General features: G+C 35.7%; 2 protein-coding genes and 1 pseudogene across 17 annotated transcripts in view; all 3 read left to right on the forward strand.

Moving 5' to 3' along the window:
* Nucleotides 1-24,427, forward strand: part of REV1 (REV1 DNA directed polymerase) — an 81,924-nt gene that overhangs the window by 26,104 nt on the left and 31,393 nt on the right. For 6 of the 16 annotated variants that reach the window (XM_039867125.1, XM_039867121.1, XM_039867122.1 and 3 more), the window contains 5 exons: nucleotides 7,916-8,008; nucleotides 10,869-11,037; nucleotides 17,232-17,384; nucleotides 20,650-21,398; nucleotides 23,801-23,908. In XM_039867125.1, the coding sequence (XP_039723059.1) occupies nucleotides 7,916-8,008; nucleotides 10,869-11,037; nucleotides 17,232-17,384; nucleotides 20,650-21,398; nucleotides 23,801-23,908 (1,272 nt within the window). The other 10 variants (XM_039867126.1, XM_039867128.1, XM_039867127.1 and 7 more) reach the window with 6 other exon arrangements.
* Nucleotides 209-3,527, forward strand: LOC120606034 (eukaryotic translation initiation factor 3 subunit F-like). Its single transcript, XM_039867144.1, has one exon. The coding sequence runs from the start codon at nucleotides 612-614 to the stop codon at nucleotides 1,125-1,127; it is 516 nt and encodes a 171-aa protein (XP_039723078.1). The 5' UTR covers nucleotides 209-611; the 3' UTR covers nucleotides 1,128-3,527.
* On the forward strand, nucleotides 17,731-17,849 carry LOC120606053 (uncharacterized; annotated as a pseudogene).

Consider the following 24,427-nt stretch of genomic DNA (forward strand, 5'->3'; position numbering starts at 1 on the left):
CATGTGTAAGGAACACCCATTATTTTATGTAAGGACATCTACTAAGTAGTTTGAGTTTTTGCAGTGTTAGAAATCCTTTTATCTCTTGACAAAATGACCATACCAGCAGTACCGGCGAGTGCTCCTCCCACCACTCCAGCCCCAGCACCGGCTATAGCCCCAGCCTCAGTCCCAGCCTCGGCTCCAATTTCAGCACTAGTGCTGGCTCCATCCCCAGACCCCATGGCAGCGGTGACTACGACCATGGCTCTGGGCCAGACAAGGGCCTCAGCGGCAGCCCCAGTGCAAACCCTGGTGCAGTTGCTGGCTGGGCCTGCTCTACCAGGCCCTTCCCCAGCAGCTGTGTGGTCCGGCTGCACCCGGTCATTTTGGCCTCCACTGTGGACAGCTATGAGCGGTGCAACGAGGGTGCTGCTGGGAACTGTTGACAAGCTCTCAGTGGAAGTCACTAATTGCTTTTCAGTACCACACAATAAATCAGAAGATGAGTTTACTGTTGACATGGAATTTGCTAAGAACATTTATGAATTGCACAAGAAAGTCTCTCCCAGTGAGCTCATCCTGGGCTGGTACACTGCAAGCCATGACATCACAGAGCACTCTGCTGATCCATGAGTACTACAGCCCCCAACCCCATTCACCTCACTGTGGACATGAGCTTCCAGAATGCCCACATGAACATCAAGGCCTATGTTAGCACTTTAATAGGTGTCCCTGGGAGGACTTTGGGGGTGATGGTCACACCTCTGACAGTGAAATATGTGTGTTATGACACTGAATGCATTCGTATTGACCTGATCACGAAGACCTGTTTTAGTCCCAACTGGATTATTGGACTATCAAGTGACTTGCAGCAAGTGGCAGGGTCATTGGCTTGCATCCAGGAGGTCCTAAGCACAGTGTTGCAGGACACAGAAGATGTACTGTCTGGAAAGGTGTCAGCTGACAATACTGTGGGCTGCTTCTTGATGAGTCTGGTTAACCAAGTACCCAAGATAGTTCCTGATGACTATGAGACCATGCTCAACAGCAATATCAATGACCTGCTGATGGTGACCTACCTGGCCAATCTCACAGTCACAGATTGCCCTCAGCGAGACACTTGTAAACCTGTGAATGGGCCCTAGGCAGCACTCCTGCCATTCTGGGCCCCAGCCCTGGGACTCAGAATGGAGTGAAGTTGAAATGCATCTTGTGGGTTTGAGTTACACTGAGTCAGTCAACTGCTTGTGACTCTAAATAAACATAGCCTCACTTTTGTAAATGGGAAAAAAAAAAAATCCTTTTATTATTCTTCACACCCAGCACTTTTATCCTCGTTTGTGCCATTTGCCACTGGCCAGTCTGCTACAGAAAATTATCTGGTTTACATTTTATTTTTTCCCCAATAGTTTACCTTTAAAAAGCAGGTGGGACTAAGTGATGAAAAAGAACAGTGAGAACTAGCTCTGATGTCCCAAAACCTGTTGTAGAAGGCTATAAGCAATTAAAACTGTATAACTGGTGTAAGAATAGGTACGTGGTTTAGAGTACCTTAGAAATTTCATGTATATAAATTTGATATGTAAATTAGATATGTTATATATGTAGTTATAAATTAAATGAGCTAATATTTATAGAACACTTAGAACAATCTCGCATTTCAGCACCACATTAAATATTTTAAGTTACAAAGGAGTTTTCTGTAGATCAGAGGGGAATGACTAGAAAAAATCTTATACATCAAAATAATAGGAAATAAAACACTTAAGATTCCAGTTGATTAAAAGGCAGATTTCAGAAACGATCTATTTGAGGAAGTAGACCTGGATAACAAACATGAAAATAGGTTCCACTTCACTAATAGAGAAATGCATGATTAGTTTTTTGCAACGTTTACTTTTAAAAATTATTACATGATTATACCTAATTTAGGCATGGATGACGAAATAACCACTCCATTCATTATTGGAGTGAGAGTAGTATAATAGTAGACTGGCTTTGGAAAGTGGCAGTATATGAAATATATGAAGAGCCTTTAATATGTTATAACCTTTGACTCAATAGTTCTTCTAAGAGTCCATTCTAAGGCAGTAAACCTAAATGATTCCCTCGGTATAGGTTTGTGTAAAAAATAATCTTATCACATTGTTTTGTTTAAAAGCAAAGCATTGTATAAGAATGAAAATTTAGTTATAAAGTATAACATTTACAAGGTGGCTTAAAACAAAGTAAACTGGATAATTTGTAGTAACAGAAAACTTTCTGGTAAATGAGAAAAGTGTAGGCTGTAAAATGAAAAGTAGAGGATGATCCTCATTAAAGAAAAGCACAGAAAAAAGTGCTAGAAGCAAATATATCCTAGCGTTCTCTTTGGGCATAGAACTATGAGTGCCGTATATTCTATTTTCCAACTTTTTTTTCTAGGTGTGTTTTTAGTAGGATAATTCTGAGCTTTATTATTTGTCTTGGAAAACAAATTACAGGAGAGCCTTTGATTTTTTTTTTTTTGCTTTTAAAAAGGCTCAAGACATATGCTGCTAATAAGATAGGTTGCAAAAATAAGGAAGCCAGATTACTTAGGTAAATTTTTCTAACTACGCTGTGTGGTGGACTGTGTGTTGTTTGTTTTTTCCCCACCAAAATCTACTTGCCCTCCCTGGGAGAGGATTACACTTCTCCACTTGTTGAAGTTGGGGTGGGCCATGTTCACAGAATGTGAGCGTAAATGGTATATTCTATTCTATCACTTTGGGAGTCAAGCTTTAAAAGCCAGTTTGTGCTTCAGAAAAAGGTCCCTCTGTCAGCCCGGATTCCAGAGTAAACATGACATGGAGCCACAGCTCCATGGTCATTTTGGAGTAGAGGATGGATATGTTGTGTGAGTGAAAAATAAACTTTCATTGTCAGTCACTGAGATTTTGAGTCCACGTGTTACTGCAGCATAACCTGTGCTATCTTCTCTGAGCAATATCTGAAATGGTGGATTAGAAATATTTAAAACAAATATTTTGTTTTGGGTTTCCTAAAGTGGCAATCTGGCTGTATTGTAGCTCAGGAATTGGCATACTTCCTGTGCAAGTCCAGAGCTTTATGGGCCACGCACACTGTTGTAGCTGCTCAGCTATGTTCTGATAAAACGTCATTTATAGAAGGGCTGGATTTGGCCAACCCTTGCTGTGATCACAGACTCATAGACTCTTGGGATTGGAAGGAAACTTTTTTTCTGATGTATCATATTATACATTTAGTGTTAACAGTCATTTGTGGAATCCTTACTAGATTCTTAAGTGAGATGCTTGAAAATATGGGTACTGAGGATACATTCATGATTAAATAAGTTTCCTCTCCAATATCATAAGTCTTAAGTGCTATTGGAAGCCTGATTAAAGCTGCTGGTTGTTTTGGATTTGTTTATCAACTTGAGTTCCTTAAAAGTTTTACAGTCTTAAAATTACAGTATTTTTAAGTATGCTAAAACCAGGTTAAAAAAAAAAAAGGTGCAAACATGCTCTTTACCTTTTGCTTGTCCAGTTAAGTAATTTTTACACAGAGTTGGAATAAAACTTCTTTTAAATGGTTGCAAATGTTAATAGTCCTAATGTGTATGAATCAGGATTTTTTCAGTACTGTGCTGAAATGCAAAATAGTCATAAGTATATATTACAAATTGAGCTTTCATAGTAAAGATGTCTTACATAATACTACTTTTACTTGCTTGGTATTTTGGGGATTTCTTGTAAGAGTTCATTTAAAATGAGAGTTCTGCTATTAAAAAAAAATTGAAAATCCCTGGTTTAAATATCTCCATCTGTCTTCATTAAAGCAAAACAGTTTCTTAATTTGTTTCCTTTGGTGTTTTGTACATGACTGAACATTAGTAAATGCTTATTAGCCAATATAACTTGGCCTGGGGTCTGCAGAGGATTCATCCTTGATTTTTACTGTACTTCTCTAATGAAGTTGGTCAGGGTCTTGCATATATGAATCATAAAGTGGAATCAGTAAGTTGTGCGTACTCTGACCTGTGTGATTTGGAGCAGAGCTGTCCCCACCTTGTTCTGCCCCCCATACTTGTGATCATCTGAAGTGGCGGTTTTGAGAGAGAAGGAGAGGTAGAGCTAAATTTTTTAAAAGGAAGAGACTTTCATTTAGCTTAGTCATTGGAGACTTCTTTCCTGTGTTGCCATTGTACCAATTCTCCTATATCCTAAAATGGTACAGTTGTTTTAAAATAAAAGATAGAACCTTAATTTTCAGTTAGCTTTTTCTCATTGAGGTATTTTTTTGACCAAGATTGCTTTGTTGCATAAGTTAACATTTCACATTCTGTTGCCCAAGAAATGTAACCACCTGTGTTATGTCCTGAATTGAAATGCTGTGTAGACTAGGGCTGAGAACATAGTCAGGCTGCACTCAGCCACCTCTCTTTAGGTGAAGTAGACTGCCCTTGAATCAGTCAGTGCTCCTTTAGTGTTTTGTTTGCTGGGTGACCACCATTGTCCAGGTTTGCAAAGCTTTCTAAGATGTTTAAGTTTCTTAAATTGTACAGTCTTATTCACTGAGAAATATAGTTTCAGATGAAAAGTTTTCTTGGTGATCAGTGTTCTTGGATGGATCTTGTGTTTTTTCAAGAAAGGATGCATGTTTATAAGTGTACCTAGAAAAGGAGAATATGTGTATGTTCAAGATATAGTTATATAACCTGCTTTTAGATTTATTAAAACTTGAAAATGCTGCATTATAATTCTTTTATTTGAAATTGGCCTACTTTACAAAACCTCATGCAGGATGCTGAAGGAGCTAAGGATATGGCTTAAAAAGGATTGGAATGAGAAACCATCATTTTACTTTGTCGAAATATTTCTAGTAAGTTTTTATTTAGTAAATCCCAGTCTCCAATTAGAGTATCAAAGTTTTAAAAAAGTTGGAAAAGTTTATTGAATGTGTGCTGGTTCTAGGATTAATGTGGAAATGTTTATTAACTGTTGCAAGTGGCTCCCTTAATTTTTATTGATCTTTTCCCTAAAAACTTTTTTCCAAAGTACAGAATATAGATTTTTTTTTTTTTTTAATTGAGAGGTAGTAAGTTAGAGTATAAGCCTGGGATCAGGAATCAAGGCTTGGATTTTAATTTAATTCCAGTTATTCTTGATTTATTAGCTAATCTCATCTCTTCTTACAGCTGTGAGATGTTAACCTATTTCCACAAGCATCTCTAAAATGGTAGTCGTAATAATGTTTTATCAAGCTCTTATGATTATGGGTTCTGTAGAATTGAAAATTAAACGTGGATGAAATTACAAAGACAATAAAATTCTAGTTAATATTAACATGTGAGTGATACTCTGGCTGAAATCAAACTTGCAGCTCACAGTGTAGGCATGGTGCCAACCCCCACACTCCCATTCTTTTGTGTGTGGAATAGTTGTCCAGATGTGTTTTTTTGTTACATGTAACATAAAATTTACCACTTTAATAACCATTTTTAAGCATATAGTTCAGTACTGTTAAGTGTATTCACCTTGTTTTGCATCCAATCCCCAGAGCCTTTCCATCTTGCAAAACTGAAATTCTAAACCTATTAATAACTCCCTTGTTCTCCATCCTCCATCCCCTGGCACCCACCATTCTGCTTTCTTTTTCTATAACTTTGACTACCCTAGATACCTCAGAGAAGTAGAATCTATGCAGTGTTTGTCGGTGTGACTAGCTGTTCTCCTTACCATGGGTTAAGGGTTCATCCAGGTTGTAGCGTGTATTATAGTTTGCTTTCCTTTCTAAGGCTGAATAATATGCTATTGTTTATATAGCCCACATTAGTCCATGACATCTAAAGCAGTGTGTGACAAGAGCTGCAGCACCTTCATAATAAAACCAGAGCACTGAAATCATGTGGCAGTGCTTAGTTAGGAAATGGTTATCCAAATGATCCCCCAAAATGCTTGGTTTTGTTTGTTTTATAAGCATAGTATTGAAATGAAATTGATAATCTCACAGAGAATGATGCTGAGGCTGTACTGTTGGATTCCATAATGGAATCACCAGTGTGAGGGTAAGTGAGGTGAAGTGTGTAGAGTACCTGACTGGATAAGATGCTAAAGTAATGTTAATTTTCTTTCTTCAGTTTTTTTTTACTTGCTATGGTTATAAAATTAATGTTTTTATTTTGCTTTACAAAGAGTTGGGTGTTTTAATAAGATTGACATGTATATATATCGTTCACTAGAATGGACCCACATAAAGGCCTCTGCTTAGAAGTTAAAAAAATATTTTTCAAGTTTTATTACTGTCATGTGTAAAACTTGACCGTTATTTTATTTTCTAAACATGTATTGAGGCACTTAACTCCTTAACAGGATGAGCCAAGTATTGTATCTCTCTTTACAAATATTTTGTTAAATATAATGAATTAAGGAACCTGGCAACTAATCTTAAACTTCTATATCAAATATTTAGGATTATTGCTCGTAAAAATGACTGCCAAATTGCTTTGTCGTGGAGATTTTCTGAGCATCTTCCTCATGTATTATGTTTCAAACCACCACTAGGCTCAAGAGTGAAGCTGCAAATGAATAGATTAGTTACACTTTTTCTTCAGAAGTCTTAGATCTTTTGTGTTTAGGAGTAGGCCATTTGGGATGTGATGATAGCATACATATGTGCATACATATATGTAAGTGATAATGTTGATAATATTGCTAATTGAGGGAATAATAGAAGTTAAGATCCCTTAAATCTTTGTCTTTTACTCACAAATATTGTTAGCATATAATATTATCAGATATAGAATTTCCATTACAGAGGATAAACTCAGTTGTGCAGGGGTTCTAGTAATACACACATCATAAAAGATGTTTGTTTTAACCAGGCCGTCATTACTCTTCCTGGGTTTTTGATGGGCTATAGAGTTGGTTTTGTAATACTGATTTTGTTTTCTGTGATGGTATTTGATGTGATGGAACCTACTTGTAATGGAATATGAGCCAGCAGTAGATAATTTGTCTGGAAGCTAAATAGATTTATAATAGTTTAGGTCTGGAAGGAACTTTAGCAGTTATGTGCTACAGACATCCCTTGACCTCTGTCAAACTAAAGCACAGAGGTACTAGAAAACTTCTTAATGTCATCCTAGCTAATTATGGCAGAGCCAGACCAAACTCAGGACTCACGGTCTTCAGCTCATTGTGTTTTCCCTTTTGCCACAAGTTTTATATTGGCCATAATAGAGACATTTGCTTTAAGTGCTTTCCGTTCTGTGACTAAACTGTTTGAATTTTGTACCTGTTATGTGTACAAGACATTGTAGTTTATTAGATAGTCAAGATATGTTTTGTTTGCCTGCCTTTTCTAGTGTCTTGCTAATTTGTATGTATGTATATGTACTTATTTTTTTTCATATTTTTCTGCTTTAGTTTCTTTTTTCGTAAAATTGGGTGTGATGTGACCTTTGCTTTCCCTCATAAATTTGTGAAATGGTCTTCAAATTTTATTTACTGGAGGTAATGGTTTTAGTGTGTAGAATTGTATGGTAGCTTTGTGAGGAGGAGCCTCTTTGTCAGTGAGGAAACAAAGTCTAAAAGTGAGATGAGTCACTTGCCCAAGATGTCATGACTTTTCAGTGTTAACCTGCAACTGGAAACCAGGATTCTTTGTCCAGGGTCCATTGAGTTAAGCTTGATCAAGTCTGAATTTGTGATCAAACCTGGACCCAGATTATGGCTGTCCCAGTAGGTATGTGTGACTTTGGAAAGTTACCTTAATATCTCCAGTCTGTGATTTGTCTTTCTGTAATCTGCCTAAAATTGATGCTATTTATACAAAACTTTATTAAGTGCATTAATAATAACTTTCTTGTTTAAAAATTTAATAGAACTTTAAGGAAATAATTCAGTTGGCACATGTCCTTTTAAAAATTTTTTTTTTTTTTTTTTAGAACCAGTGCTATTTTTTTTTCCCCTGGTAAAGTCTCTTTGGGATCTCCTGAACCGCAGAGATACTGTTTTACTTAAAGGATCTTCACCAAAATGTCAGTGATAATCTGTGGTGATGATTTTGGTTGGTAGGATCTAGTTACCTTTTTTATACTCTAATGTATTTAAAAATAATATACAGTGAGAATGTAATGGAGTTTAAGGGATGTTAATTTTATTTACTATTTGAATTGGTCTGGTCAATTTAACTTGATTGATCTCGTTTATACCAGTGTGGGAAATGAAATGATTGTTAGATCCCTAAAAGCTCTTTCAGTTCTGATATAACACTAACTGGTAAAGATTTGGGGGATAGAAATAGAATTTCCCAAAAGTATGCTGGGCTGCTTGGGCTAATGGAGTGGTTCCTAACCACTGTCCATAGTGCACTGTTGGCAGTTCTACTTTTGTGTGACAGGGCCACCATAAATGTCAGCATATGTATTGTCTTCTACCATTTTGGTAGGGTCTAGGGCAGGAGTCTCAAGTCATATATATTACTTGAAAGGAGTTCTGATGTCATACTTTATAATAATAACAGTTTTAACATTGAGTGCTTCCTATATCTCAAACTTAGTTCATCATTACAGCCTTATTTGTTTATTTGTAATGGAAGAGGAGAACACTCAAAGGAGTTCAAAGTCACACAGCTAAATAAAGACTGTTAAAGCCAAGATTACACCCAGGTCAGTCTGACACAGTAGTTGATGTGATCTTACCTTCTAATAGGTTGGTTTTCATGGTCTACTTCAAACTGAAGAAATTTGAGAGTTTTCAGAATTTAACTTCAAAAAGTCCCCTTAAATTCACTCCACGAAAGAGCAGTGAACTCTCCAAGTTTTCCACTTACAAATTTCTGCAGTAATTGGCTTTCAAACAGCAGCCAGGAGAGGGGAGGGGCCTTAATGAGTGTGCGTGCAAAAGGCACTGTTCCTGGCGACCCGCACCTTCCTATCTCAGTCCTCTAATATAGTCACAGTTTGTTTAGGAAAGTATTAGATTAACTTGTTACATAATTTTTTACATTTCTGTGCTTTTTATTGAATTTGGTGTCTGCCCATATTATTGCATTATATCTAGCCTTTAATTTGGTACTTTTTACTGTTATAAGGTCAGCCACATTCTTTAATCTTAGGGAAAGTAAGTAAACTACAGATTCCTGGCTGGCTAGCTGTTTTCCCACCATTTTACATTAAAACATCGTGGTGCTTCTGGTTTATTTTGTGCTCCCTAAGCCCTGAAAACCTCCTATTATGATTAGAATTTTATTTAAAAGTTGATATTATTTCTCTTTCTAGTGTACTGTCCAATTTGGTAGCCACTGGCCACATGTCTGCATATGAAATATAGCCAGTCTAAATGATCTGTGCTATAAATGCAGAATACACACAGAATTCTGGAGAGGTAGTCTGAAAAAAGAACATGAAATATCCTGGTTTTTTTTTTTTAATATTGATTACAGGTTGAAATGGTAATAGTTTGAACCTTTCGAGTTATATAAAAATATTATTAAACTAATTTCACCTTTTTACTGTTTTTAGTGAGGTTACTAGAAATCTTTAAATTATATATGTGGCTTGCATTTTTGGTTTGCATTTTATTTCTGCTGAGCAGCACCAGTATGTTTGATCAGCAACATCAGATGAATTTTACACTGTACGAATTTACCAAGAATTAATCAAACCTGGCATATCTATGTGTTTTGTTAGTTTTTTCTTCTTCTAAAGACTAAAGCTCATCTAACTAGATAGTTATTATAATAAAACTGTTAATTTAAGTGCTTGGACTTGTATTACTTGGGCTTAAGGAAAATCTGGTGCTTGAATAACAAAGTAGATACATAAGCCTCCTGTGACAGCCCCCACCCTCACACCTGGGGTACAGCTGTTACCAGGGGAGGTATGATTTAGAGCTTTAATTAGGATAATAGGTGAAAGAAATAGAAAGCTATTGAAAGTAATTAGTTTAGATGATACTAGTAAATGCAGGTCATAACATAATAACTTTAGCAAGTAAAACATTTTTTTTATGGGAAAGCATAAACCACCAGTTCTTGTTTTAAGATATGTTTCTATAGTTTTATTAAGAATAAAAGAGTTTGAAACAAAATTTTTTAAAATGGTGTTTCTTGGTCTACAATTTTTTTTTTTTTCTGTATTGGTGAACTATTTCTTGGCTTTGACACAAATTCTTATTAGGAAACTGAATAAGATTATTTTAACATATTTTCTTAAAATTTAAAATTATTTCATAGGACTAAAGTATATTAATAAGCCCTACAGCAAGTCTGCTCATAGAAAGTGTGAGCAGTTTATCTGATTGCTATTATATTACAGTCAGTCCTCACTTAATGTCATTGATAGGTTCTGTGACTTTAAGTAAGAAACTGGTTTTACCATAGGCTAATTGATATAAACAAGAATTAAGTTCCTGTGGCATCTCATCAGTGTAATAACGAAATGATATTGAGGACCAGCTGTGTTTTGAAGAGTTGTAGTGTTAATTGGAGTCTCTGTAAACGGATCCCTAAATAACTTTATAGTTGTTGATTTTTAAACACATAAGATACCAATATCAAGATCATGTAGCTAAATGTGGTCAAAAGTTTAAAAATATTTGCTCTATTACTAGTATTCAATTCATTATTTGCAGTCCCTCTATTTGTTCTTCTAGGCACCTCTTAGCGGTAGATGTTTTTGTTGGCTGACTGTCTTTAGCAGCTAGGGGAAGAGAATGCGCTGAGGCAAAATAGCTTCATCACCTTGTGGGTTACCTCCTAACTTTGTTTACTGGCAGCACAGCCAAGGAGAAAGTGAACCAGTGGTATGTTCTTTGAATGGCTTAAGGAACTATTGAGCTAGGGCTCTGCTTTCTTACATGTAAAACTCTTAACATGTTTTAATGTTAATTTTACAGATCCTTCTGCTGAGGAATTGAGACAGCTAATGATGTTGCATGGAGGTCAATACCATGTATATTATTCCAGATCCAAAACAACTCACATTATTGCCACAAATCTTCCTACAGCCAAAATTAAAGAATTAAAGGGGGAAAAAGTAATTCGGCCAGAATGGATTGTGGAAAGGTAAGTTTAATGTTTAATAAGTTTTAAAAATTGGAATACGTTTAATGTTTAATAAGTTTTAAAAATTGGAATAACTTAAGGGCGAAAAGTAGTAATGTCTTAAACTATACTACCGTACCTGTAACCTCACACTGATGATTCAGGTGGTATAGGATTTGACATCCCTTGGAATGATTCAAGCAGCAGGAAGCAGTGATGGGAGGGGGCTTGATTAAGCAAATTAATTCATTTGGCAAATATTTGTGCTCCATGTACTTTGGAAATATCAGTGAAGAAAACACATCTTGCCCCTCTATCTTGGAGCTTACATTCTGTTGAGGGAAACAGATAATAAACAGTGTGGTTAATATATGAGTAAATTATATCACATGTTAAAAGTTATACATGCTAAGGGATAAAAGATCAAGGTAACATGAGCCTAGAGCATTGGGAGTGAGAGAGGTTCCTGGTGTTATTACTGCCTGTCCTTTAGTTATTCTAGCATGACTCCTCTGCTCTTAGTTTGAAGCTGATATATTTGTAACTCAGTGCTAACCATTCATACTAATTTCCTAAGTTTAAATGTCATCTGGAACTTCAGTGATGAGCCATAATGTAAGTGATTTATATTTTGAAATGGTTTGTTATACATATGAGTGATGGCTAGATTTTTGAAAGTTGAAAGTGAAAATATCATAATTTTAATGTATGAATAGATTATAATCATTGTATGAAAGAATGGTCACATTGTATAATGGATTGCTAATGAAACAAACTTCAAAATTTTTTAGTCAATTCCAAGTTCTCTTAAAAGCCTAAATTTCACTAATCTGACCCTTTCCATAAATTTATTCAGCAGATTTAGTATTGCTCAGTTCCTTTGCATAGCAGGTGAAGCAGCCCGTTTTCAGTGGGAGGCAACAGAGCAGTGGGAAAGGCTGTGCTCGGTCTCTGGAGACTCACCTAGGGACTCACATCCAGACTCAGGCGTGGGAGTGTCCCTGTCATCTTGTGTAACTTGGGGAAGAGCTGTGCAGTCATCCTGAACCTCATTTCCTCCCTTGTCAAAGAAGGCTAATCTCTGCTTGCCATGGTTATGTAAGAACTTGAAATAATATGTGCAAACTAGCACAATGCTTGGCACATTGTACAGGCATAATGTATAAGAAGTAACTTGTTTATTTTTGTTTTTATTGTATAAACATTAGCAAGTATTAAAAAACAAATTCCAAAAGGTCAAAAGTGCATTTTGAAAACGTTCATTTGGCTTCCAGAAATCCAAATGGATTTTATAGATCAAGAGTTTTTAAACCTTGGGGATATGAAGTTGAATGCCCATTCGTAGAACATACGCTTGACTCCTTGTGCTGTGTTCTCATGACCTTGCCACTGTCCATTCATTATATAGGATCAGTAAACATGGCCTAAGCCGTGTGTCTCCTTGAAGACTTGTGAGATTTTCTGTGTATAAGAAGTTAAGGTCATTCTGGAGCCAGCTGTGTGTGGTCATGGACATTCCAGGCCTAGGGCTAGAAATGTGACCTGGGTGTATTGGTCTGGCTTTGCAAGGAAAGGGGGAGATCCAAGTGGGAGTGAAAACAGCTTTTTCCTAGTAGGACCTGATTTGCTTAGAAAATGGTGGCTTTCATTACAGCTCTTTTCTTTCCCCTTGTTCTTCCTTCTTGTCCAGAATGCAGCTAGAGAAATAATACAATAGGAAAAGCAACTGCAGTAGTGATAAGTTTTAAAATTCATGTTAATGGATTTTATTTTAGCTTGAAGTTGGGCTTAATCATCTGTTTTTCAGTGATGGAAGCAACTTAAGATAACATAATAAAATGGCCTCTTTCCTTCATTTTATCTATAAGAAGGCAGGGCTAATAATAGAGCAGCCTGTTTGCCCAAGAACAGCAGGATTCAGAGTCCAGATTTTCTGACTCCTATTTGGGCCTGCTCTTTGCCATTTAATTAAGCTTATTGAGGAAGAATTGGCCTATGTGGAAATGGATCCATCTGGGCATATATCTTAGTATATAAAGTAATATGCCCAGTGTCTACTTCTCATAGCACAGATCCTTTTGGTTAAATCACATTACTGTTTTCTTTCATACTCTAACCTTAATCTTTTTAATCTCTTCTCAGCAGTGTTTAAATGAGATTTTATACATAATATTTTAAACACTATATTAGCTATGAATGGATAATACATGATCTCTTCTATAATTAGCTTTCTTGTTTTTAGTTTGAGCAGTTTAAAAAGCAACTACCACTTCTAAGCATGTGCGGTGATTACTTTGCTTTGGTTAGAATTCTCTAGTGTCTGTGCCTATGCCATGAAACCTGAGTTAATATACATGTGATTGGAGGGCCAAAACTGCTAGGAGGCAGGAAAGCCCTTTAATGAGAAGCCTGTACAGTGCATTAGTGTAAGATATGAGATGATTTTACTAAAACCTCTACCTTGTAAATCCTGTCCTTGTATATAGTATTAGTTAGTGATTTCAAATTTTTGCCATTCTCCTTTTCTTCAAACAATTTCACATTGAAATTTGAGTTGTAGAATAGTTGAGGAGCTGCTGTGATCACCCCATGACCTCGTCAGGCCTGAGAAATGCCACAGAGAGTTTGAAAACATTGTCCTAAGTTATTACAGGTCGAGTTAGTTTTTGTTCTTCATTCTGTGTTCAGTCTTTAGCATGGGGACCTGCGTCCTGTGGTTCTGCGTCCTGTGGTTCTGCTGTGAGTGGAGAGGTATGGTCTCCATTCTTCCAGTTCTGCTGGCTCACTGGGGTCTTCCAGTGGAGGGCTTAGTCTCAGGCAGAGTCGGATTTTTCTTTTGAAGCTCACAGACTATGATATGTTAGCACATTTGTCATGTACCCTGCCTGATTCTCCAAGGATCTCATACATCACATGGGCTAAAACTTTGTTTCTGATTACTTTCAGTGTCGATATTAAAGTGTTTATTCAACTCATTTAAATAAAACTTGATTGCAACTTTATCTCATGATTTAATTTTCTTTGTGTTTTTGTGTCTTGCCTCAATTTATTCTTCATAGAAAATGTTCATGACTCTAGTTTCCTTTTTACTTGGCTAACTAACCAACACACATTTCAGACTATCCTACCCCGCCCCCCATGGCCCATAGGTAATATTTTACTTGAAAATGTATTCTGTCTTTAGGAGCTAAAGAATGAATAGCCTAACTCTCAGTATCTGTAATAAGAAACAATCTGGACTCAGTAGGAGAAAGGGCAGGAAGTTGCGTACGTATTTTCATACCTGTTTATTTTCTTTTCTAAGCTCATGGCATCTCAGTGAGTGGTTGGAAGGTTTAGGGGATAGGGTAGAGGGAATTTTAGTTTTGTTGCATAGAGATGATTTTTGCTTAATGGTAGAATAATGGCACATAATTAGATCCTTTCTCGCCTTAAATCCACTTTTGAATATTAAAGGAGATAGATGCCTGAATGGGTGGGCAGATGAATATGCCAGGGTTAGATACCATTTTTTCTAATAGAGAGTGACTGGGACATTGACCGGAACCATAGATACATTTAATGTACATAATAGTTTCATAGAAAGAAAGTGCTGTTATTACAAGCTAGAAGAAAAAAATGGAATAGAAATTAATGTAGTGATGATTTTGTTGTCATAATTTTTGTAAAATTTTCCAAAATCTTGTTATAACTGTAAGTGTGAATTCATTGTCAGTTGGTAGAAATAGGAAATGGTTTGGAGAACTGTTAGTTACAGTTTCATTTTAGAGAACTTTAGTGGGGGTAGGCTGTAGGGCAAAGCAAAAACTTAAAACTCCTCAAGGGGATGAATATTTCACTTAAAATTAATGTGTCTAATCCATTGTATAGAATGTAAATTCTCATGTATATCAGTGTATATAGTACATAGAAAGCTTGGTATATAAAGAAACTGGTTTTTGGTAAAGTGAAGCTCCTTTTAGTTTTGAAATTTGGATTTTGGATTTTGATATTTGTTTTTTCTTGGTGGGGGAAGAAGAACAGAAGAAAATGCGGATACAGTCCCTTTGTGTTTAGGATAAGCAGGAGAATTAGAAACAGAATTCCTGAGAGAATTTTTTTTTTTTAAGAAGAACTTTCAAAAATACACTTTCGCATAATATTTCTATCCATGTATCTGTTTAGATAAATGGATAAGCAGGGATAATTAGGAGTATACAACTGATATGTAGTGGTTTGAGCTTCAAATTAAAAGAATTTCATGTCTAATGTTACTGTAGTGTGCATTGGGCTTTAATTCCTCTTACTAGGTGTCTCTGAGGATGTCTGATTTGAGACCTGCAGTATTTAAATTGGCTTTCTTATTTTATACCAGTCTCCATGGACTTAGTTATATAAGCCTAAAACTTCTGTTGAGTGACATTGCTCTTGTTAAGATTGGGACAAGATGTTACACCTTGCATGATCATTATTGACCTTCAACACCACCTTTAAAGTCTGTGTCACTCCCACGTGCTGTCACTAGGGTGGGAGAAGCAAGCAGGACCCTAGGCATCTCCTCATCACCCTTTTCTTATTTCTGATGTGCAGCTGGCACATCAGGAGTGGTTTCACTTTCTACTTATTCCTTAGTTATAGCTGCATATGATGAAAGGTGGGAGGCTAAGGTTAGGGTTCCACTTCAGGTATGAGGTGCCTCTCTCCCCAGAGGTGGGAGGTGGTGAGGAGGGAGCAAGTGAGGTAGATTATACTATAAGGAAAGATCATAGGCAGGCAGTTGAGACCAACTGTTAAAGGAAGAAAAGTTAGATAAAGAATAAAGTAAATTAACACATGGTCTAATTTTAGGATTTTGATTTTAAAATTTGAATATAATTTGTAATTTTCATAAAACTAACTTACCCTGGTGATAGATCAATTTATGTAAATGAAAATTGAGATGTTGTCACTAATATGTTCTTTATCATCATAATTTAGTAGTTTTAGCATTTGGATCCAGTTTAGGGTACTGTAGGTAGGATTACTAAATACATACTGATATAATTACATAAAGGACGTAGTGTATAACATATAGTTCCATTTTTAGAGTATATCATCACTATGTTTTCCTGTATTTACAGTTGACTATATTTAAAAATTTTTTTTTGTAAGCCAATTCAGTCATTTCTTACGTGGTTATTTTAATGTTTAGTGCCCTTTGAGAAAATTAAAATGTCAAAACTCTTGGATTTATGATACAATAAGAAAAGTTATCTGTTTATTAATTTTTTTCTAAGTAATTAAAGTATGACTTCCCTAGTATATATTTTAAGTTTAAAGTCAGAGAGAGGTTTAGAAATATTTCCTGATACTAAAGGAGCCTGTTTTAAAATTTGAATCTTAACATAAGTATATTATGGTTGGCTGTTTTAAAATTTGAGTTGAAAATGATATTTTAAGCAGTACAATAACCATATGTAACTTAATTTATTAGAAAGCAAAAATCACTTTAAGACCACTTAATCAAGTTAGTTTTAGTCCTGAAGTACAAAAGAAATAGGTGCTTAGGAGTGCCAGTACCACCTAGTATTATAACAATGCTAATATCACTCCGGTCTTTACTGGTGATGTTTGCTATACAGTAAACATTTGGAAGAGGGTATATATGATATAGCTTCTACCTTCATAGAGTTCATATCCTCAAGTGGCCTTGTCTCTATCACTTTTTAACACATAAAAATAGTATAAATTATTCATTACTCTTAAAGTTGAGGTTCTTTATTTTGTCCTATTTTTTTTAGTTTACAGTTTTTCACATTTAATAGACCTAACAGGAATTGTGGAAATTGGGAATCCTCATCCAGTTTACTTATTCTGGGAAGACTTACTATGTGATACGGGATTTGAGAAAGTCTTGATGACTCTATGTCAGTTTTTTGAGGGAGAACTGTGGTAAATATTAGTCATGTTGATTAAAATATTGACTTGTCTAACTCTTTATTTGTAGTTTTTCTCATCCTACTCTATAGTTTTTTGCTTGGTTGCTTTTTTAATCTCATAGGATTGTTGACCACTAACATCTCCAGTGTGTATCTTTTCATGTGCGGAATGTCATTCCAGAGTGTTTAAGTTAAGAGTACATTGTATTAGGATCACTAAGGTGGAAGGAGGGGAATAAACTAGGAAAACAGATGACTTATGAAGCTCATTTTCCCCAAGTATGGAACTGTTAAATCAGTGTTACTTTTTTGTTTCAGCATCAAAGCTGGACGACTCCTGTCCTACATTCCCTATCAGCTGTACAGCAAGCAGTCCACTGTGCAGAAAGGTCTCACCTTCAATCCTGTGTGCAAACCTGAGGACCCTGTGCCTGGTCCAAGCAATAGAGCCAGACAGCTCAACAACAGAGTGTAAGTTTGTCCAGAGAGGGAATACTACAAAACTGGGTTTTAGCAGTGGGTGTGGCCCCTTGTCTACTGAAGAGAGAGAGAACAGATGTAAAACTTAGCTATTCATCTGTATAAAACATGTCGAAATAGGTGTGTGGGTGTCTTACCTAAAAATTATTTCAATTGTGATGGTTTCATAAATAGAATATAAGCAGGAAAGCTTTCTCAGTCGTTTTAGATTCCCCTTTTAAATTAATGGATTGTAAATTATTATAAATAAAATTTTCCATGGATTTTCCTGAAAGTAATTATTTCCACACAAGGAATTTGCTATAGGGTGTTGCTTTCTCAAAAAGTGAACTAACTGGTCTACGGTCATGTCACCCTGAATGTGCCTGATCTTGTCTGATCCTGGAAGCTAAGCAAGATTGGGCCTGATTAGTACTTGGATAGGAGACCACCTAGGAATACCAGGTGCTGTAGGTATTATAAAAAAAAAAAAAAAATACACCAGCTGTACTTTTATAATGTGCTATGCATAGAAAAGACAGTTAATGAAAATGTTAACATTTCTAGTTTATTTTTTTAATTGCCCTTTTATAACGATTCTAAACATGTAAATATTTCATATCAGTGAAAATTTAGTTGGCCCTAAATATTGCAGAGTTAAAGGTGAATAGAGTTTTTTTCCATGTAACTGATTTTTAAAAAATATATTGATTTAAGCTTTAATTGCAATACTCCTGGGTAACTTGGTTTCACAGTTAATTGGTGTGTTACCTTCACTTGTATATCAGGTGGTTCATTATCATCAGCATTCTCATTATTTGTAAATTGCTTGCTTTGGGAGTTGGATATATTTTTTCCAAAAGACCCAGGGTCTAATTAACCTGGGAGGATCCGAGACTACTACCTTCTGTAGTTGTTGTTGTCATTTGTTCTTTAACTTGTATTCACTTAGAAGCATATTCACATGTTTTCACATTACCTAAAACTTAATTTTTATAGTACTGTGAAGGTGTACAACAGGTAATACCAGAAAAGCTTTCAGTGTACAACTTCATTTTTTTTTTCTTACCCACACTAATAAAGGAAAATAGAGTAGTCCCCCTTATTCATCAGGGGTATGTTCTAAGACCCCCCCAGTGGACAGTACGGAACTCTATGTATACTCTGTTTTTTCCTACACATACACACCTATGATAAAGTTTAATTTATAAATTAGACACAGTAAGAAATTAACAATAACTGATAATTAAGTAGAATTAATAACAAAAGTTAAGTGAATAAGGTATCTCTCTCACTCTCAAAATACCTTCATTTGTATACTTCCATTCTGTCAGTGTTCCAAAAGTTTTAAAAACAAAAGCTTTACTGTACTGTCACCCTTCTTATGATTATGTGAGATGATAAAATGCCTAGATAACGAGTCTACCCAGAAAGACATGCAATTTAAAACTTATGAATTTCTTACTTCTGAAATTTTCCATTTAATATTTTCAGGCCACAGCTGATGGTGGATAACTGAAACTGTGGAAAGGGAAACTGCAGATAAGGGGGACTATTGTCCATGTTTTTTGAAATTCTTTGTGTCAGTTTTAGGAAGAATTTACCAATTAGATTTTACTTTTTAACACATTGACACTATTGCCTAATAAATGTATCTTTGCCTGTGATATATTTTTAGTACAGCTACTTCGTAAATATCCATTTGTCTAGGCTAAAAAACTATAGTAAAGAAAGAATATACATTTACAGTGTTTTCTTGCCAATATATGCATTCCTTGTTGGGTATGCTGCTGGTATACATGTGAAGGATCCTTGTATCTATGACATAAAAACACAGATGTAAGACTTTTCTGACTGACTTCACTTTGTTGCTTTCTTTGATCTTTAGTTTTTGGTATGTTTAATAGATTTTGAAAATTGCTTTGAAATTTTTTTATGTGACTTTTTGCTCCCTTGCTTTCTTTTTATCTCAAGAGCCAGACTTGCTCTGGCATGTAACAAATTAGGGTTTTTTTTGTTTGTTTCTTCTTTTAATTATTTCTGGTTGGTCTTCTTTTCCCTTAAAATGACTGATCACCTGTGAGGATAGGACTTACTCAGAGGTGGCTGTCATATTCCATGAGATGGTCAGCTATAGCCAACCCAGAACTGGGTTGTAATGTTTTGTCTCTGACTCATGTGTGCCTTTTTGTGTGTTCAGACTGTTGTTACTAATACACCACATTGGTATTAGGATGAAGGACTTGGGGCAAACCTGGTAATACTGTGCCTTGGCATTGTATGTAGTACCCTCATCTGGAGCATGAGATGGAATTGGATTGATGATATGGGCATTTCTAAGCAGAATGAATTAATGCTCCATAATTCAGGTGTTTGTTTTGCTACTTAGATGATTCTTGTGAATGCAAATAAATTATGTCTTTATTACAGAGCAGTACCAAGCAAATAATGTAGAGGAGCCAGGATGTGAGTTTAGCATAACATTTGTCCTAGGTCACGCATTTATAAACCTGTCATCAGGAGATTCAGTCCAGGTTGCCTTGGCATCTAAATATGCTTTTCTTAGAAGCAGAATGCCATTTCCCTTATTAATAGGGTCAGTGTTCACATCTTTCTACGTATAAATTTTGCTGAATTAACCCTGGTTCCTTTTATCCAGTTGTGTAGCAGCTGGCCTTTTGCTGGATTAGTGAATGTGGTCTGTCAGTCTTTTCCTGAGTGCAGACACTAACTGGCCTCACAGTAATAGCAGTGCTGGGGTTAATGTGTTGGACAGCAGCTTACATGAAACTAAAATTAAAAGGATTAAGAATTCAGATAAAGTCTCTTACCCATTTTAATGGGAGTTATTCACATTCGATTAATTCAGCAAATATTTATTGACTACCTGGTATGTCCCCAACACTGCTATAAACTGGGTATTTGGAGCATACAGACTCCAATTAATTTTTAGTGAGAAAGTAATTGAAAATAGAAGAGTTTTGCTTTTTTTTTTCTTCTTTAATATTAAAAAGATTCCATTGGATTTCTTTGGGAGTATCTTAAGGTTTAAAAACTAAAAGGCTGTTAATGTTCTAGAATTTTCCTAATTATCTTGCTACTTTGGTTTAACAAAGAATTATCTCGTTGGAAGAGTAAAAGGATATAAAATTCGTGGCTTCTCAGTTTTTAGGGGAGAAATATCAAAGTGTGTATCACTAAGACAATACTTAAATGAAAAATTGTTTTAACTTGAAAGTCTGACATTAATTTAAAAACAATTTTTTTCTTGCTTTAGAAATCATATAATTAAGAAGAATGAGACAGAAAATGAAGTCAAAGTCAATGGGATGAACAGCTGGAATGAAGAAGATGCAAATAATGATTTTAGTTTTGTTGAACTGGAGCAGATCTTTCCAGGAGGGAAACAAAACGGAATTCCACCTCGCAGAGACAGCCCTGCCATTTTTAATGGACACACTCAGAGCTCTAATGGTGCCTTACAGACACAGGAGTGCTTGGTACCTGTGGCCAGCAGTGTTGCCAGCAGGCTTTCCCTTGACTCTGCCCAAGAGGAAGAGAAGGCCGAGAAATGCAGCACTGACTTCAGAGACTGCAGCGGGCAGCGGTGGCAGCAAAGCACCAGAAATACAGATGCTTTGCGGGACCCACACAGAACTAATCCTTCCTCCTCCTCCTCCTCCTCCTCCTCCTCCTCTTCCTCTTCCTTCTCCTCCTCTTTGCACACTAGCACTAAAATAAACGGTGCTCACCGCTCCACCGTTCAGGGCCCTTCAAGCACAAACAGCACTTCTTCAGTGCCTCCTCTCAGCAAGGCAACACCGTCAGCACCGTCCAAACCCTCCAGCTGCAGTTTTATTTCAGACTTCTATTCTCGGTCAAGACTGCATCACATATCAATGTGGAAGTGTGAATTGACTGAGTTTGTCAGTACCCTACAAAAACAAAGTGGTGGTATCTTTCCAGGAAGGGAAAAATTAAAAAAAATGAAAACAGGCAGGTCTGCACTTGTTGTAACTGACACAGGTAGATACTTACTAAAATTGTTTTCTTAAAAAAGAGTCATGCTTGATCATTTTGTTCTTCAGCTCTCATTGGTATTCTGACCAATACTAAGCTTTCATAATATAAGTCTTCAGCAGTGCCAGGTTATATAAGTTACAGTAAGTATGACAGAGTATAGAAAGCTTGCTTTATTAAAATATTTTTTACAAAATTAGATTTAAGTGTGGTTAACTGAAATTTCTTCAATTTAAACAGTAACAAGGTTGGGATTCTAAACATTCATTCCTCATGTAGACCTTATCAGTTGTTGAAGTTTTAAACTATGTGAAATATAACATGTTTATATTCAGTGCTTAAACTCTTGTAAGAATGCATTGGTTTGGTAAGGGTAGCTATTAATTTCTAGAAGCTTGCATCATACTGATTTTTAAATAATTAAATAACATAATAGCTGTTATAGTGGTAAACTTTTAGCAAGATTAAGTATTTTCACATATAAATAGATTGGTTAATTGTATTTTGTTTTTTAATACTTGACATCAAAAACAAAACCAATAGTAACAGGCTGTATTTCTGTGTCAGTCATAAATTAGTATCTGGTTTGAGGTTTTAGTTACTTTTTACAGATTATAGTTGTTTTTTTTTCCGAGGAGGGATCTTAGAGAATACCTAATATTACCCTTTAATTTATAGCTGTGGAAACTGAGGTGCAGAGAGATGCTCATGGTTCTGTCCTAGAAGGTGATAGAGCCCCTCCTTGTGGGCCTTTTCTTTTATGTTTTCCTGTGTTTGATGTATTCCTAAGTGCTTTTGTTATCCATGAAGTATTTCAGAATAATGTTATAAGTATTAAATTATCCTGACATCATGCCTTGGCCTTGTAACCTAAAGGCCATTTAATTTTGAAAACTTCAAAGAACTCTTATGCATCAGTTTCATGAATGGAAATAAAATGAGAAATTATTATATTGTATGAAAGCATTCAGTAGATATTTGGTATATGCATTCTGTACTACTTGAATGTTTAAAGTCATTGTTTTGAGTTATTTACATTATGTTTATATAATACTTTCATACAGCATCATTATGATTGTTAAGGTTTATTTTATTAATCATTTCTCAAGGTTATATAGAGGGCAGCAAGGAAGTGCATGGCTTTGGAGTTAGATAACATAGCCTGAACCCAAATCCTGGCTCTGCCACTCTCATTAAGCAGGACCATCGGCAAGTCCATTCAGCCCTCTGAGTCTCAGTTTCCTCTTGACAATGGAGTGAGTGATCGTCTATGACGGTCGCCTGGTGGGATTGTGAGCTTAAGGAAGATGACATGAACAAAGGCGCAGGGCCTTGCTTTCACGGTCACAATTTAGTGAATGGAGTAGTCTTAAGTCTGAACCTTTTGGGGGAATAATGTAAGTTTTTCGAAGCCTATTACGAGTAATGGTTAGTAGTGGTATTCTTAAATCTACCAGAGGAACATTCCTTTATGAGATCATAACTTTTTACAGGCTTGGCGTTCTTATTTCCAAGACTGTGTGTCTTGGAGGACCAGAGAGAGTGATGAAGGGGAAAGCCATGCCTATGTCTGGGTTAGCATTAAAGTGATGGCAGTGACTCTTCCTGTAGCTCAGGACGATTAGAAGCTGATGTCCTTTGGCGGGGACATTCACCTTTATCTCCTTAGAAGTGGTATATAAGCTTCAGAGCTGACTTTCAATAGTATTTAATGGCATAAAGAGAGTTACAGATTTTTGCTTTATGGACTATTAAATTATGTGTTTATAATAATAGTGTGGTGGTTTGAGAGGTCTAAAATCAGACAGCCTGGGATTGAATGCCACCTCAATATCTTACTGACTGTATGACCAGTAAGTTATCAGTCTGTAAAATGGGGATAACAGGCTTACCTATTGCATAGTGTTGAAATTCTCACATGTAAACCTCTACATCAGTGACTGAAACCTACCAAGCACTCCACAATAGTAGCAGTTTTTATTGTTGCTTTATCAGGGAATATTTGTGGACCACGCAGAATAGTGTCCACCTAACGTTACTTAGCTCCATGTAATTATGAAAACACATTTAGACATCTTTGTAAAATAGCACACAAATAATTTAAAGATAAGTATTTAGACAAACTTTGAGACATAATTTTTAGAATATAGACTAAGAAAACATGTCTCCAGAATTTTTTTGATTTGTTGGGAAGCTCAGTCTGACCTCTGAATTACTTTTAGAATTAAAGAAACAACTTTGACTTCTCTTGAGGTGATGGAAATAATCTAACAGATCCTTTTTTTTTTTTTAAGATTTCATTCTACGTGTAAACATGTAAACATATAATTTCTAAAATTTAATTAGACCTGTTTTTTTTTATATTAAAGATTAGTTTTGGGGTTGAACATTCTCTTTTTTCCTTCTAGGCAATATGTCAGTATTGAATTCAGCCAGACATCAGAGCTGTATAATGCATGTTGATATGGATTGCTTCTTTGTATCAGTGGGTATACGAAATAGACCAGATCTCAAAGGTCTGTATTCTTGTTTGTTTTAAGAAAATTGATATATTGTTATAAATATATTCTAAGGATCATAAAAACTTTTTAAAGAAATATTTATTTAAATTTTCTCTGGCAAAATCATTTCCCACTTCCAAATTTTCATTGTCAAGAAAGATGTAGGGAAATTTAAGTTTCTTTTTTTTTTGCTATGGAAATCAGATCTTTAGGGAAGAACACTCATCTTCAGCTGAAGGCTCTCTCATCTCATGCTAATGTAGGTGAGGACCTATATTAGGCATCTTCCTTATTTTTATCTATGTTTTTTTAAGTGGGAATTTTATGGTAGTTACGTCTTTGCGACTTGGGTTGCTGGGTGGTCTCGAGTAAATAACTGTCCTGTATATAGTGAACATTCCAGCTCTTTGTAATTTTGTGTTACTTAATATCGCTAAAATATGTTGTCATCTGTGTGGTCTTTGTTTTAATGGAATTTCAGATATTTTGTCAGCTAATCAGTACTTTAAAAAATATTTATTCTGGATTTTTCAG

Source organism: Pteropus medius, unplaced genomic scaffold, assembly GCF_902729225.1.
Source record: "Pteropus medius unplaced genomic scaffold, Ma_sr-lr_union100, whole genome shotgun sequence".
Classification (NCBI taxonomy): domain Eukaryota; kingdom Metazoa; phylum Chordata; class Mammalia; order Chiroptera; family Pteropodidae; genus Pteropus; species Pteropus medius.